This window comes from Gopherus evgoodei, chromosome 2, assembly GCF_007399415.2.
Source record: "Gopherus evgoodei ecotype Sinaloan lineage chromosome 2, rGopEvg1_v1.p, whole genome shotgun sequence".
NCBI classification, from domain to species: domain Eukaryota; kingdom Metazoa; phylum Chordata; order Testudines; family Testudinidae; genus Gopherus; species Gopherus evgoodei.
The window spans coordinates 254,209,400-254,225,183 of NC_044323.1; the positions used below are offsets into that span (position 1 = coordinate 254,209,400).

The following is a 15,784-nucleotide window of genomic DNA, read 5'->3' on the forward strand; positions in this document are numbered from 1 at the left end:
CTGTGTGTGGATTTTTATTGTGTGTATCATGTGCTGTGTGGCATCTCTTTCTTTTTAAGTCAGGCTGAAGAAGTGTGTCCTGCACTTGGAAATGGAAGATGGTGAGGTCTGAGTGTAGTTCTTATATTCTGCAGGAGTTCAAGCCATAGTCATGGACTGATGACCTCCTGAGAAATCTCTGTCTCCTACACAGATATCTCCTTTGCAGTAGATGCATTGTTCCAGAGGAGCAGAACTGTTGACCTTCTCCCAGAGCTTGAGATGACCTTCTAGGTATCTTGAGCCTAGATCGTTGAATGCCTTGAAGAGGAGGACTGAGATCTTGAACTTGAGGCAATATTCCATGGGGAAATGGTGTAGCGAGAGAAGGACACATTTTCTGTACTCATGGTAACTTGTGTGGATGAGAAGGCGAGCTGTGGCATTCTCTACTAGTTGTAGTTTCCTGCAGGCTGACTGTTTCGTGCCCAGAACCCTATCTAAAGTATCAATACAGGGACTCAGGGACATCAGCAGGCTAAGCCTCTTAGGGTTTGGCTACACTTGCAGCTGTACAGCGCTGGGAGTTACAGCTGTCTTCATACAGCTGTGTAGGGAAAGCGCTGCAGTGTAGTCACACTGACAGCTACCAGCACTGCAGTGTGGCCACATTTGCAGCATTTGCAGTGGTGTTGGGAGTGGTGCATTATGTGCAGCTATCCCACAGAGCACCTCTTCCCATTCTGGCGCCGTGGGTTGTGGGAAGGGAGCGGAGGGTGCAGGTCATTCTGGTTCCTGTCCCAAAGCCCTGTGATGCATTGCTTGACATCCCAGCAGTCTCTGTGTTTCCATCCACACTTGGCGCCGTCTTTGCATGGTTTCAATGCAGCGCGATTCTGTGTTCCGTTTTGGTCTGCAGGAAATGGAGCCCGAATTGCTGAGGAGTATGCTGATGAGTCTCACCAGCACATCACGTTTGGCAGTTGAGCTATTCCTTAAGATCCAAAGTGACAGTGAGGAGTCTGACGATGATAGCGAGTCGCGTAATGCGTACGACACGAAATTGCTTGTGGCATTCACAGACATGCTCAGCACCATGAAACGCCACTTTTGGGCTTGGGAAACAAGCACTGACTGGTGGGATTACATCGTCATGCAAGTCTGGGATGATGAGCAGTGGCTGCAGAACTTTCAGATGAGAAAAGCTACTTTCATGGGACTATGTGAGGAGCTCGCCCCCACCCTGCGGTGCAAGGACACGAGATTGAGAGCTGCCCTGCCAGTGGAGAAGCGGGTGGCTATTGCAATCTGGAAACTGGCAACTCCAGACAGCTACCGATCGGTCGGGTACCAGTTTGGAGTGGGAAAGTCGACCGTTGGAATCGTGTTGATGCAAGTTTGCAGGGCCATTAATCGCATCCTGCTAAGAAGAACCGTGACTCTGGGGAACGTGCAGGACATTGTGGCTGGCTTTGCACAAATGGGTTTCCCTAACTCTGGAGTGGCGATAGATGGGACACATATTCCTATTCTGGCACCACCCCACCTAGCATCCGAGTACGTTAATTGGAAGGGGTATTTCTCTATAGTTCTCCAGGCGCTTGTGGATCACCATGGACATTTCATTGACATTAACGCAGGCTGGCCCGGAAAGGTGCATGTTGCATGCATCTTTTGGAACACTGGCCTCTTCAGGAAGCTGCAGGCCGGGACTTTTTTCCCAGACCGGAAGATCACAGTAGGGGATGTTGAAATGCCCATTGTGATCCTTGGAGAACCCATTAATGCCGTGGCTCATGAAACCGTACACAGGGAGTCTTGACAGCAGCAAGGAATGGTTCAACTACAGGCTAAGCTGGTGCCGAATGACTGTGGACTGTGCTGCTGGCTGTTTAAAGGGCACTGGTGATCTCTGTATGGAAAGCTGGACTTGGGGGAAAGCAGCATCCCCGCGGTTATATCCACGTGCTGTATCTTCCATAATATTTGTGAAGGGAAGGGTGAAAGATTCAGTCAGGCATGGACCTCCAAGGTTCAACGCCTGGATGCTGAATTTGCACAGCCAGAGAGCAGGGCTACTAGAGAGGCCCAGAGCAGGGCTGCAAGGATTAGGGATGCCTTGAGGGAAGAATTTGAGGCTGAAAACCAACAGTAATGTTTGCTGCTTTGCAAGGGAGTGAAGTGCAGTGGTTACAATGTTAGTAGGAATCTGTGTTTCCTAAGTTGATTTGCAGTGCCTGTTTCTTTCCTAGACTAAGGTATCTTTAACTTTCTGCAATAATAAAGACTGGTTTCAAAGCCAAAAATTCATTTATTGAAGACCCACAACTTTTTTGGAATCTGAAAGGACCAGGGGGTGGGGTGAGGAACTGTACAATCACAGGTTTGCATATGCCCTGTCTGGAGTGCTGTGCAATGACTGCTGCACTTCAGGATGCCTATACTGCATGGTGAGGGGGGTTGAGTGCAGAGGGTAAGGGTCGTAGTTGTCAGGGCTGGTTGGTGAACGTGCAGGTGTTAGAGGCAAGAACCTGGATGCTGGGGAAGGGGGTGTGGAGCTAACATGGGAGCACAAGGGAAAGAGCTTTGGGACAAGGGTGGTGGTGGGAGCGGTGGCAGTAGTGCTCCACCTGCATGGCTACGAGCGCCTGGAAAGAGTCCGCTTGGCACTCCAGGATGCTTATCAGCCGCTCCGCGCATTGCTTCCTTTGCGCTGCATTTTCCTTGTGGATCCTGCTTTCCCTCTCCCTCCACTCCTGCGCTTTTTGATTCTCTGTGAGAGATTGGTGCATCACTTCTTGCAGTATGTCCTCTTTGCTTTTTCACGGCCTCTTCGGAGGTTTTGTAGTCTCTCAGCTGGTGATAACACGGACAGCCAAGATCTCAAGGTTGCATCTGTAAAGGCAAAATGCAACACTTAACAGAGGCAGCATTGTTTATACCAGACAGAGTAATTCCCCTGCACTGAAGCAGGGCACATTAACAGTCTTCACAATAGCATAATTTTCCCATTCCAATAAGAGCGCACGTAACCCACGGGAGCTGAAATGGTGAGTAAGGGGGACTGGTTGTTTCATGGCTGTACTGGGGTTTATGTGTTGGGGAAAGCAAACAGTTGCAGGGGGCACCTACACTAAACACTATCACAACAGTTTCCTCAGGAGTTTATCCTGGAAGATCTCGCTGCTCTGGGTCACCTGGGAAGGGGGAATGATTGGTTCAGGGCTGTATTGGGGTTTCTGTGCGTTGGGGAAAGCAAACAGCTTCAGGGGGCATCTACACTGAACACTATACCAACATTTTCCACAGGAGTTTACCCTGGAAGATATCTCACTGCTGCGGGTCACCTGGGAAGTACGAGAGGGTCTTCTACTGCAATGCGGATTCCACCCTGGTCCCTATGCAGCTTGCCTGTGTGCAGAATGTTCCCCCCACCCCTCATGGCACAGTGGCGAGTACGCATTAGTCTGACTCGGACTAGGACCACAGTGGCTCTCCCAATAAACCTGCACAAGCGCATTGCCCACGCTCTGGTTTAGACTTTTGAAAAGATTATCAAGGCTGATTACTGCGACGTGATAGACCACATCAATGTGCTATTCCACATGCAGCCCTAACCCTCCCTCCTCTCCCAAAAAATTTCCATCTTGAAAATAAAAGCCGCTTACCGGGAACCTACTCCTCTGTTTGTCCTCCACCAAGTACCGGCTGCTGCAACTGGCTACCTTCCTCCTGGCTTGAGAAGAGCTCCTGGCTGCATGCCTCCAGGGACTCTGGGATGTCTCTCCCCACCCCAGTACCCTCACTCTCGCTTACCACCTCCTCCTCCTCCTCCTCCTCCTCCTCCTCCTCCTCCTCCTCCTGCCCCCGCTCTGAAGTGTCCATGGTGGTCCTCGGAGTGGAAGTGGGGTCACCCCAAGTATCGCGTCCAGCTCTTTGTAGAAACGGCAGGTCATGGGGGCAGCACCGGAGTGATGGTTTCCCTCGCTGGCTTTGCAGTAGGCACTCCGTAGCTCCTTCACTTTAACCCCACATGTCCCAGTCATGGCCCCTTTCCAGCATGGCCCTTGATATCTGCCCATAGGTATTGTAATTCCTACGGCTGGAGCGCAGCTCCGGACTGCACAGCTTCCTCCCCACAAACACTGATGAGGTCCAGCAATTCGCCATTGCTCCATGCTGGGGCTCGTTTGCCGCGTGGAGGCATGGTCATCTGGAAGTATTCACTGATTGCACTCCATACCTGGCTGAGTAAACAGGAAGGGGATTTTTCAAATTCCCAGGGAATTTAAAGGGCGGGTCTGATGGTTGGTCACTTGAGGCCAGGGCACTCGAGGTCGAACTGATGAGCAGAGTGGCTAGAACAGGCATTCTGGGATACCTCTGAATACTTCTGGAGGCCAATAACAGCGCTTTTGGTGGCCACACTGGCCAGGCAGCACTGCATCAGCTGTGCTATAGTCTTTATTCCTCTCGTCGAAGTGGAGTACAACCAGCGCTCTAGCCAGGGAGATACAGTGCTGTATGTGCCTCACAAGTATGGACGGTGATTCAGTTGCAACATTGTAAAGCCACCACCAGCGCTGCAACTCTCCTGTGTAGCCAAGCCCTGACATATACTCGGGGAAAGAATAGCTCACCTCCCTGATGCCTGGAGGTGAGGCCTGATGCCCTGTAGGCAGGGAAAGAATTTCATTGTCTGTCTTTAACAGAGTGGCAGCAAGTAAAATAAAATATACCATCAGCATCTCTTTCACTTCTGCAGCACGCCCTCCCGGACATATGAAACCCTTCCTTGCATGGGGACCTCTTGCAACTGACTGCACATCAATCTAGGATCACACACCATTAGTGACGCTGATTTAATTTGGCCATCTCTTGTCTTTAATCAATTACAGTTATTTTTCTGTTTCACACTCTAGTATGGAGAGGCCAAAATCTCTTCAAACAGGCAGGTGCTGTGGTTTGTCACTAACATGGCATTCACAGGTTTTGTAAAGTAGGTTTTACCATGGTGTAGTCAAATTAAAATGTGGTGAAGGAACAAACTTTTCAAAAGCATGTGCAGTATATATTGCTATGCATGTAGTTTATCATTCCACATTGTGTGTCTTAGAGATGCATATATTGTTACTTTGAATATAAACTTGGAGTACACAAGAAGATAAAAGTGAAATAGAAATGTCAGCTGTTGAAAGATTAGAGCTATAGAAAATGTCTATGTACCAAAATAGCATCATAATTGCAAGGATATCAGCCTAAATTTCATATACTTATGTTAAAATAACATCATAGATTAAATCTGAATGAATTGTTCAAGGGTGACAGTAACTTAATGGATTTACCGGTACTCCAGAGTCCTGCACAGGGGGCATGGCCTCAACCAGAAGAGGCATGGCCTCAACTGAAAGAGGCGGGGCCTTTAAAGCGCCAGCCTGGGAAAGCTGGTCCGGTCCAGCATGGCATACTGGCTCTTACCCATATGCCATACTGGACCGGACCAGCTTACTTTCACCTCTGGAATTGTTTGAATTAATACAAAATAGTGTATTTTGTACTGTTTTAAGCCACTTTTATTTCAGTCTTCCTTATAGTTATCATAATATATTTGAATTCATAATGTTGCAGGAAATTGTTTATCTGTTAAGCTGGGGGGTTAAATTTAATGTAATGAAAACATTTATATTCACAATATGGTTTTAAAAAAATCTCTTAATAAAATTTTAAAAATCTAAATGTTAGAAGCTACAATAGTGTCCTTTTTAAGTGAAATGGAGTTATATGGACTTAATAACTTACAAAAAGGTATATAGGGAAAATATATTTCTGCCTGCTATACCTTAGCATTTCACAGGCTTTCACTGTTCACTTTAATGTCTTTTATTTTTTCCTTTTTATATTTTGAGTAAATAGGTCTGTTATTAATCATTGTTCCTTCAATATTTATTCTATGTTTTCATTTCAAATAAAGCAATAGTTTCCATCTGTTAGTTTAAACATTACATATGCATGCTGCTTGCTCTGTCAGAGTGCATCTGCATCATCACATTTTGGTATTCTGAAGAAGTGTTTAATTTTGAGATGAAAACCCTCCAGATCTACCAGTTGAATTAATGAGTTGGTTTAAATTGATGCCAGCTAAGTGTTGATGTGAGGTGAAGCCTCTTCATTTGGTGAGAAAAACAGCATAGCACTTAAGAGACAGCGCTAATCTTTTAAGATCACTTTTGGTACAACAGTGTAAACTCCAGCTCTCTGTTAGATTGACTTACCTGCCTCTGAACAGATGGGGCACTGAGTACTGTGAATAAACATTTACTGGAGAAGAACATTTAATCACTCCTTGTATCTACAGAACTGGAATTAATTTGCAAAGTGGTCACCATCAGATTAGGCCTGAAAAAAGACTGGGAGTGGCTGGGTCATTTCAATACCTAAACCAAATTTCCCCAATACTAATTTCCCCCTACCATTACTCACACCTTCTTGTCAATTGTCTGAAATAGGCTATTCTCATTACCACTTCAAAAGTTATTTTTCCTCCCTTAGTATCCTACTGTTAATTGAATCGTCTCATTAGACTGGCCTCACACTTGGTAAGGCAACTCCCATCCTTTCATGTGTTTATACCTGCTCCTGTATTTTCCACTCCATGTATCTGATGAAGTGAGTTCTAGCCCACGAAAGCTTATGCCCAAATAAATGTGTTCGTTTCTAAGGTGCCACAAAGACTCCTCCTTGTACCTTGAAGCAGTAGGTAATTAAAAAGAATATTAGTTATCATGTAGCTAATTACATTTGAAAGGCATCCCCAGGAGGAGGGGAGGAATGAAAGAAATGTCAACAGTGATTAACAAAACCCTAATCTGAGCAGCTTGACTTGGTCCTTGACCCAACAGCGATTGCTTAAATCAAATTAAAAAAAAACCTGACTCCACAAACATAACAGAAATGAGTCAAAAAGCCCTTGGCCCTCAAGACGCATCTACAGCTCCTTTCTTTGTGCTCCAAGGAGGCTGTCTTGGAGGCAGCCTGGACCTAGCTCCTCATGCAGAGAATTGTTGCCCTATTGAAGTCCCAAGCTTTTCTGTCCCCTTGCTTCCTGTTTCTCCCTCTTTATACTTTGGCTTGCCCTCATTAGCTACAGCAGCGATGGGCCTCTCTCCATAATTGACATTTCTCACAGATGAGCTGGGGCAGGTTTGATTTTGCTGTCTGCAGGCAGGGAGAGTTCTTAATCCCTTTGTGCCTCTGTGTTTTGCATGGGGTTTGTTGTCCCCATCACAACAGAGACACTATTTATGGGTGATATTTGTGGTAATTGCTAGTGTTAACTACTTATACAAACAATGTCATGATGCATTGTGGAACATTCTTCCATGGCAAGCTCATGTCTCTGGGATCAGTCAAAATTTTTTTATTTTTTTTAGTTCTTGCGACAGACTGTGACTCTGGCTCCAATGCTGAGATCACCTACTTCATTCAAAGCACTGACTTTTCCATCACGCCTGAAGGGGTCATCAGTTCTCACCAGCAGCTGAACTTTGAGCGAGCAAACCATATGTATGAGTTTGTGGTCATAGCTGTGGACAAAGGCCACCATCCTCAGACAGGAACTGCATCAGTGCGAATTAGAATGACTAATGTGAATGATGAGGCACCTGTGTTCTCTCAATCTGGGTAAGCAGAGTTTAAACCCTGGATTGTTTTCTGTGTTGCAATTCATAATAATAATCCTGATTACACTTTGCTTAAGGGGCATATCCTGCCAGTTAATAAGCATCTACTTACGTTCTGAGCACTCTCCACTACCAGTGAAGTCGGTGGAATAACTTACATGAATGTGTGAGGGATTGGACTGTAAGGTTCTAGATTGTAAGACATACACACATTAATTGTGACATAGCACACTGGATCCTTAGATCCATTGTTACATACAGAAATAACATAATTAGGTTTCATTTAGTGGAATGACTGAAAGATCTAACTTCTAGGGGAATATTTTGTATGTGTGGGTGCCTTGGTCTTACGATGACTGGTCCTCTAAACACCTGAGCCAGAAGATGATGGTGGGTATGAAATGCTTGATCAAAACAAGTGTAAAAAAAGAATGCATAGTAAATAACCTTCATTAGATTCTGTTTAGTTAAAATGCATTTTTCCCTCTGTAATAAATTTAAATTGTTTTTTGTCAGAAATGTAGAATACAGCCATTTATAAGAAAGTACTAAATGTGTTAACATTTTATACATTGAAGATCTATATTCCCATTCTATATATAGGCTCTTTATACCATCCTCATCACGGCAGTTCACTTTTGTGTATTCTGGGATCCATTATTGCAGTGGTGGCCAACCTGAGCCTGAGAAGAAGCCAGAATTTACCAATGTACATTGCCAAAGAGCCACAGTAATATGTCAGCAGCCCCCTATCAGCTTCCTCCCCTCCCTCCCAGCTCCCAGCGCCTCCCGCCCATCGGCAGCCCCACTGATCAGTGCCTCCCCCTCCCTCCTCACACCTCCCGATCAGCTGTTTCTTGGCATGCAGGAGGCTGGGAGGAGGAGAGGGAGGAGCCAGGGCATGGCAGGCTCAGGGGAAGGGAAGCAGTGGAGTGGGGCTGGGAAGGGGTGGAGTGGGGCAAGGCCTGTGGCAGAGCCAGGGATTGAGCAGTGAGCACCCCCTGGGCACATTGGAAAGTTGGCACCTTTAGCTCCAACCCTGCAGTTTGTGCCTATACAAGGAGCCGCATATTAACTTCTGAAGAGCCACAGGTTGGCCACCCTTGAATTATTGTATTGAGACTTTACTACCATCAGTCACATGAAGTTTGTTCTTTTTCTTGTCTCCCCTCCCCCCCAGAAACCCCAGGTGGAGAACTGTGTGTGCCGTGTAGTGTAGAGTCTAGTTTTTTGTTACTTTCCAAATGGTCCTTAGAGATATGCACAAAATTGCAGGATCACAATCATACAGTGCACACTTCAAACCAAAACTAATTATTTAGATATTCAAAGGCTCTAGTCTTTAACTGGTTAGACTGTGGATGCCCAAAGGTAAACTATATCACATTCACAGTGAGAGTTCAGACCATTGGCAGCTTATTAATGGGATTAATAGCTATCCTGATAGTAAATGTGCTTTGATTGTTTATCTTTGCATCAGTTACAAAACATTCCTCTCGGAAGATGCTGGTCCCAGTACCTTAGTGGCTGCCGTACATGCGAAAGATCCTGATGGAGATGGAGTGTTATACCAGATTGCTGGAGGTAATGAAGATGGCAACTTTGAACTGGATGGCCAGAAAGGTAGGAAAAAGGAAAAGTTTTAAAACATTACCTTACTGTTTGAACCTATGGTAGCTCGGCTTTGTGTCCATGTTGAAAATAATTCATATAGTAATTCAATACATAATTATGAAAAAAGCAAAACAGAACCACATTCATACAGTCATTTTATGCTTTTCATAAATTAGAATAGGTTCCCTGTTGGGCTAGGCATTATAGAAAACCACAGGAAGACTTGGGTCTCAGGCTCAAGGAGTTTACAGTCGAAGAGGACTAACCCCATCCAAGCACACCCCAAAATATAGCGATATAGAAATATGACATTTTTGTTTACATTATCAGTAAAATTGCACTTTATCTTCCAAAATCTAGGCATCATTAAACTGCGCAGGAATCCTGTACCCAAACTGAAAGGACCTCGATATATATTAAACATCACAGCAATAGATGACAATGCCTCTGGGGGACCTGCCCCTTTGAGCAGCTTTGCAGTGGTTATTGTAGGAATTAATGACATTAATAACAACAAGCCTGTCTTCAGAAAGGTAAGATATTTGTCTGTAAACCTTTTCCTCCATATATATCATCATCTTGGGGATCATACTGCCATCTTTAAGAGGGGGGATATAGCAGTGTTTTATTTGCTTGCAGTAGATGTTGATTTTAAGGAATTATATATGCAAGTATGGTAGATCCTCTACAGTGGAATATACTCCCAGTTTTCTGCAGTCTTCAGTATTTAAATTGGAAAAGGTTCCTTTTCAGGAAAGCTTTTTGACTTCTCTAAGGCACTAAGTAATTGAAGCATGTTTTCTTTCACACTCTTCTCAACTGTGTACTGCAAACACACTGGAACATTTCATAGCTAATTTCTATAGTTCTCTGTGTAATAACTGTTTGTTATATTTGTAGTGCACTGACTACAGCGACAGCACCTGGATTCTAGAAAACCAGCCCCCAGGCACCTACGTCTTGCAGGTGGAAGCCTATGATGCAGACCTGGGACTTAATGGAGAAGTAAAATATGGGCTTATGCACAGAGATGGAGCTTCACCAGGCTTCAGTATTGATCCAGATACTGGTAAGTGGCCCTACACCTGTTACGTTAAGGCAGAATTGCAGTGCAGTTGGGTGCATGCTTCTCTGGTATATTAACAGGGAATTTCTATAGCCATGTGGAGAACCATGTTTCCAGGACTGAGCCAACATCAAACAGTCTGAAGTGAATGCTGAGGAAACTGAAGACTTACTTTTAGTCTGAACACAGCAGAATCCTACTAAAATTATTGAGAAATCATACTAATTTTTTTAAATGCTGTAAGCATGATGCAAAATATTGTAATCTATGGCTAATCTTTAACATCCAAAATAAATTGTATTTGATGTGGTAAATAGTAGAATAATCTAGAATATGTGGGTGTAAACCGACACTGATTTAACTGGCAAGTCAGCAAGGAAAAACAGAAACCCCAATTTACTGGGGTATAAAACTATTCTGAAACATTAACTTTACCTTGGGACAAATCTCACTATAGAAATATAAATAGACTGTAGTTGGCAGAGGAGGAAGCATGAACAGATCTACAGTTCTAGCTGAGTGTATATTCATCCCTTTGATGTGAGCTAACAACTCTTTGAACTGGTTAATGTCTGACAAATATAGATTGGAAGTCCAGACTTTAGTTTTAAAATACTACAAATACAGTGGTTATAGCAGCAGAAGGAGATGGTGGTAAACACTGCCACGAGTGTTGGACTAGAAAAATATTGTCCCTATATAAATACAAAAGATGCCGTCAGTATAGAATGGTAATTCAGGATGTAAACACCCAGGGGCGAAAGTAATTTAAAGGACTTACTGGTATGCAGGAGTCCTGTGCGGGGGGCGTGACCTCAACCAGAAGAGGTGTGGCCTCAATCAGAAGAGGCGGGACTTTTAAATACCCAGGCCCTTTAAATCAGGATTTAAGTTCCCCAGGGCGCCGCTGTGGTAGTGGTGGCCTGGATCCCCAGGCCCTTTAAATCATCGGCAGAGCCCTGTCCCGCTAGCCCAGGGCTCTGGAAGTGGGGCTTGGGCGGCGATTCAAAGGACCTGGGGCTCTAGCCGCTGCAGGGAGCCCCGGGCCCTTTAAATTGCCAGCCTGGGGAAGCCGGTCCAGTCCAGCACGGCATACCAGCTCTTGCCGGTATGCCATACTGGACTGTACCAGCTTACTTTCACCTTTGTTCACACCTAAATATTTGTGACCCAACTATATAACAGAGACACCAAAGCCTGAGATGGGAAAGGGCAGAAGGTACAGGTTAACTGACAAAACTGAGATGCCAAGAAAGAAGCAGTTAGCAGAGAGTGAGACTTGCATTCTTGGATGGAAGTGTATCTTTGACAAACGTAACCATAACTACAATATTTTACTCTATTTTAACCTATTTCATGAGGCTGTTACCTGGATCTTAAACTAAAGATGATTTTAGTTATCCCTTACATTTGCTGTGCATTGATATTTCTTTTAGCTGTCTTTGAAATACTCTGACTTATGTTGTCATTGAAGTAACCTCCATGGATGTTTCTTGGGTTGGGAGAGGGAAGTGGGGTAAAAGGTATCTAGCCTGAAGCTCTCTGTCCAAGTGGCCAATCTGAAAGGTGCTGGCTGTTGACAGTAGTGGCACAGTTAGTGCAAGCTGGTGACTGCGAGGAGTGGCAGAAACAGGGAACCTTAAATTAGTCATGTTTAATCAGTACTTTGCACAGTGATGGTGCAGGTAAACTGAGCAGTGTGGACCTGGCATGTCCAGTTCTACTAGCTACTGTGTGAGTGATGCCTGGTGTGGTTTTGCTGGCTTAGTCATGGCATTGTATGTATAACACACATAAGGTGTTTCTGTTTCTAGGAATCATCACTACTACTCAGAGCTTTGACCGAGAGAAACTGAGAGAGTGTATGCTCTCTGTTACAGCTACAGATCACGCTCAGGAGCCATTGATTGGTGTTTGTCAAATCACCATCTTCATTGCTGATGTCAATGACAATGACCCCAAGTTTGAGAACAGTCGCTACCAATGTGAGTGATTTAACCACACACCCTCTGTCCTAACATCACACAGCACACAGGAGCATGAATGTAGTTGACAAATTGAGTTCTTTTTGAAATACAGCTATCTGTGAAAATAAGTCTTAATGCTGGTGACTGCATTTCTCTTAAAAGTGATGGATTTTTGGGTGGCCTTATTCACTATGTGACCGGAACAATGCTACATGGTTCAGGTTGACTTGTTTTCCTGCTCAGTAGGAATATGTCTGCCATATGTTTCTCTGAAGGATTACATTCAAATATATGGGACAGCAAGATAGGTTGGTAGAATGAGTTTATATTCCTAGACCAGAACCTTATTTCTGGGACTCCTTTTACCAGGGCCGGCTCTAGCCATTTCGCCGCCCCAAGCACAGCGACACGCCGCGGGGGGCGCTCTGCCGCTCGCCAGTCTCATGGCTCCGGTGGACCTCCCGCAGGCGTCCCTGCGGAGGGTCCGCTGGTCCGCGGCTCTGGTGGACCTCCCGCAGATGTGCCTGTGGAAGCTCCATCGGAGCCACGGGACCAGTGGACCCTCCGCAGGCACGCCTGTGGGAGGTCCACCGGAGCCGCCTGCCACCCTCCCAGCAACTGGCAGAGCGCCCCCCACGGCATGCTGCCCCAAGCATGCTCTTGGCTTGCTGGGGCCTGGAGCCGGCCCTGCCTTTTACCCTAAAGTAATAGGGAAGATGAGACTCCAAAGAGCCTGTATTCTGTCTAGAAACCAACTTGGTGTGAAAACAAACTTTGTGGAAATTGAAGGGGCTTGTGAAAGGCCTTGTCTAGGCTAGGGTAAAAGGTGGTTTTGTTTAACTAAAGGTGTTAAACCCTTTTGAAATCTCTAGAGTGGACAGTGAGGGTAAGTTGTATTTTAACACCTGTTAGCTAGCTGTGGCAAACGGTAGGGCACAATCATTTAACACTTTTTAAAAATGTGTAAACTTCTCAGTACCTAGTAGAAACAGGTTTTTAAGTAACACTTAATTTAAATGTGTTGGCCAAGATGCTTTAGGAAAAGGAGTGTGTGTGGCGGTGGTGATGTGTTGGGTGGTTTTTTTGAGCTATGCATGATGCAGGCATGTGCAGTGCAAACTTTTCCAGACCTGCTAGTGCACCCTAATCTCAACTTGCAATACTGAATCTTTTGAACATAGACAGCCAGTTGTCGCAATTTCTGTGCTTGTTCTGATGTGAGGAATAGGGATTAGGAGGCTGTCAAAATTGTCATATGTGGCTTGAATTAGATGTGAATGCAAGCAATTAAAATATGACTACATTTGAGGTTTTAATAAATCCCAATTCCAGCAAAACTCAAGAGGACACATTATTTCAAAGGAGGAGCATGGGAACTGCCATACTGTATCAGACTTAATGGCCTATCTAATCCCCTACCTTGTATGTGACACTGGCCAGCACCAGATCCTCGGAAGGAAGTTGCCAGAGTCTCCAGACTGAACAGTTATGAGTAACCTTCTCATAGAAGTAGTGAATTTGGTATGTGTGAATGTTACCTAATTGGTCACCAGTATGGCTCCTGAGGACAGGCAGATCACAGGCAGCTGTGTTTCATTTGTGATCTGGAAGGGATTTGCCAAAACAGTAACATGGTGAGATAATGTTTTTTTGTGGTGCAGACATCTGTTCCACTAGGAACCGGACTGACTCTAATAATGCTCATGGGCCACTAAACTCGCTGGATAACAGTCATTCTTGGTCACTACGGTCCTGGCCTGGATTCAAACCAATTGCCTAGGAATGAAAAATTCTTCATTGAAATCAGAGTATATGGATCTAATTTACTATAATATATTTAGCTTCAGTTTTGAAAGCTTTGCCTAGAGAGAAATTATACATTTCTTATGTCTTTGATTGGTAAGAGTTTTACATTGTTATATGCAGGCATCTGTTACCGTAGCTTAAGTTAACTCCCGTTGCTTGTCTTCACAAAATTATCAGATTGCTATATAACTGTCCCTTTGGTCCCTGCAAATAACTTCAACATCTCAGCTGTGCACAGGCTAAAAAGTTCAAGAAAATCATGTCTGTGGCTACAGAAATCGTCATTTAGGTACTCAGACATATTTACAAAATGTAAAAGTGAGAAGCTTAGAAAAGCACAGAAATGTATGTTAGTTCTGTTCACTGTTTCTATCATGAGAAATTGAACCATGAGTAGGACAAGAGTAATATCTGTTTGTGAACTTGGGCTTCATCCAAACTCCAGTCTATTAAATTTGCTTAAAGACCAGTCATATAATTACATATAAAGAACATATTTCTATAAAACATTAACATGATTAGGTTTAGTGGTCTAATGCTTTTATATTGCAGAAATGAGTTTGAATCTGGCTTTTAAGGAAGTCAGGAGATGTGGGTATTTTTGGACAACTCTAAATAAGTCCCTATTTATTGTGCTTCAGCGGTTGGAAAAAAAATGTTAACTTGGATAAGGAATGGGATAGAAAATGCTGGATATAGTTTAATGTCATTATTTAAATTAATAGTACACCTTCACTTGGCATGCAATGTTCAGTTCTGGTATCCTTATGACAAAACAGATACAGTGGAAATGGGAAAAGGATAAGGAGGAATTTCAAATGAGCATTGAATTATTAGAAGTATGGATAAACTTGCACCTGAAGGAGACAGTGAAAAGACTTAGGAGTGTTCTGTTTAGAGAGAAGCCATAGAAGAAGGGCATAATAAAGGGTTAAAAAGCAATGAATGGGATAAATGAGACACTGCTATTTCACTCTTTCATAATACAAAAACAAGGGGACAGTCCATGAAACTAAAAGGCAGCAAATTTATCTCTGATAAAAAGGAAATACTTTAGTTTTGTGTTTAAAAAAAAAAACCTGTAAAAATCATTGCCATGAGTATATCATTGAGGCCAAGAGTTTAGCAGGATTCAAAAAAGGACTGGAGGTGAATGAGCGTATATGTCAATAAAGGGGAAAGAAACAAAGAGTTCTAGAACTGATATAACCCATTACGCTTCGCAGCATCAACCAGCCTTGGAGGAGGTTAGGGAGAAAGTTAGGCTCTTCTATAGCTGTCCACTTCATGGTTTCATACACCTTCCTCTGGATCATCTGTACTGGCCACTGTCAGAGTCTCAGATTACAGTGGTGCTTTCTGACTTTGGAATCATCTAGTCTGACCACCTGTAGGCCATAGACCTTCCCCAAAATAATTCTTAGAGTAGTGACTTGATGCTGGTGTATATGGTGCACTGGTCCAGTCTGGTATAGCAGTATCTATGTTCCCTGTCTACGAGTGGACTTTGCAAGCATGACACCACACCACTCAATTTAGAATGAATGATGGGACAGAAGTCCTAACAGTGACGTAAGAGTTTTATACAACAGAACAGGGAAGTCTTGATGGAGGAGAGGGTCATATTTGTTTGAAAGTGAGCCTGACTCAGTGCCTTCAACCACACTGTTCAT

The 15,784-nt window shown here is 44.1% G+C and overlaps 1 protein-coding gene across 1 annotated transcript in view; it reads left to right on the forward strand.

Annotated features, from left to right (window-relative positions):
• The window catches only part of LOC115646976 (neural-cadherin-like), a 63,117-nt gene that overhangs the window by 11,986 nt on the left and 35,347 nt on the right, over positions 1 to 15,784 (forward strand). The window contains 5 exon segments of the mRNA XM_030553502.1: positions 7,410 to 7,659; positions 9,139 to 9,281; positions 9,633 to 9,805; positions 10,173 to 10,341; positions 12,153 to 12,323. Of these exon segments, the coding sequence (XP_030409362.1) occupies positions 7,410 to 7,659; positions 9,139 to 9,281; positions 9,633 to 9,805; positions 10,173 to 10,341; positions 12,153 to 12,323 (906 nt within the window).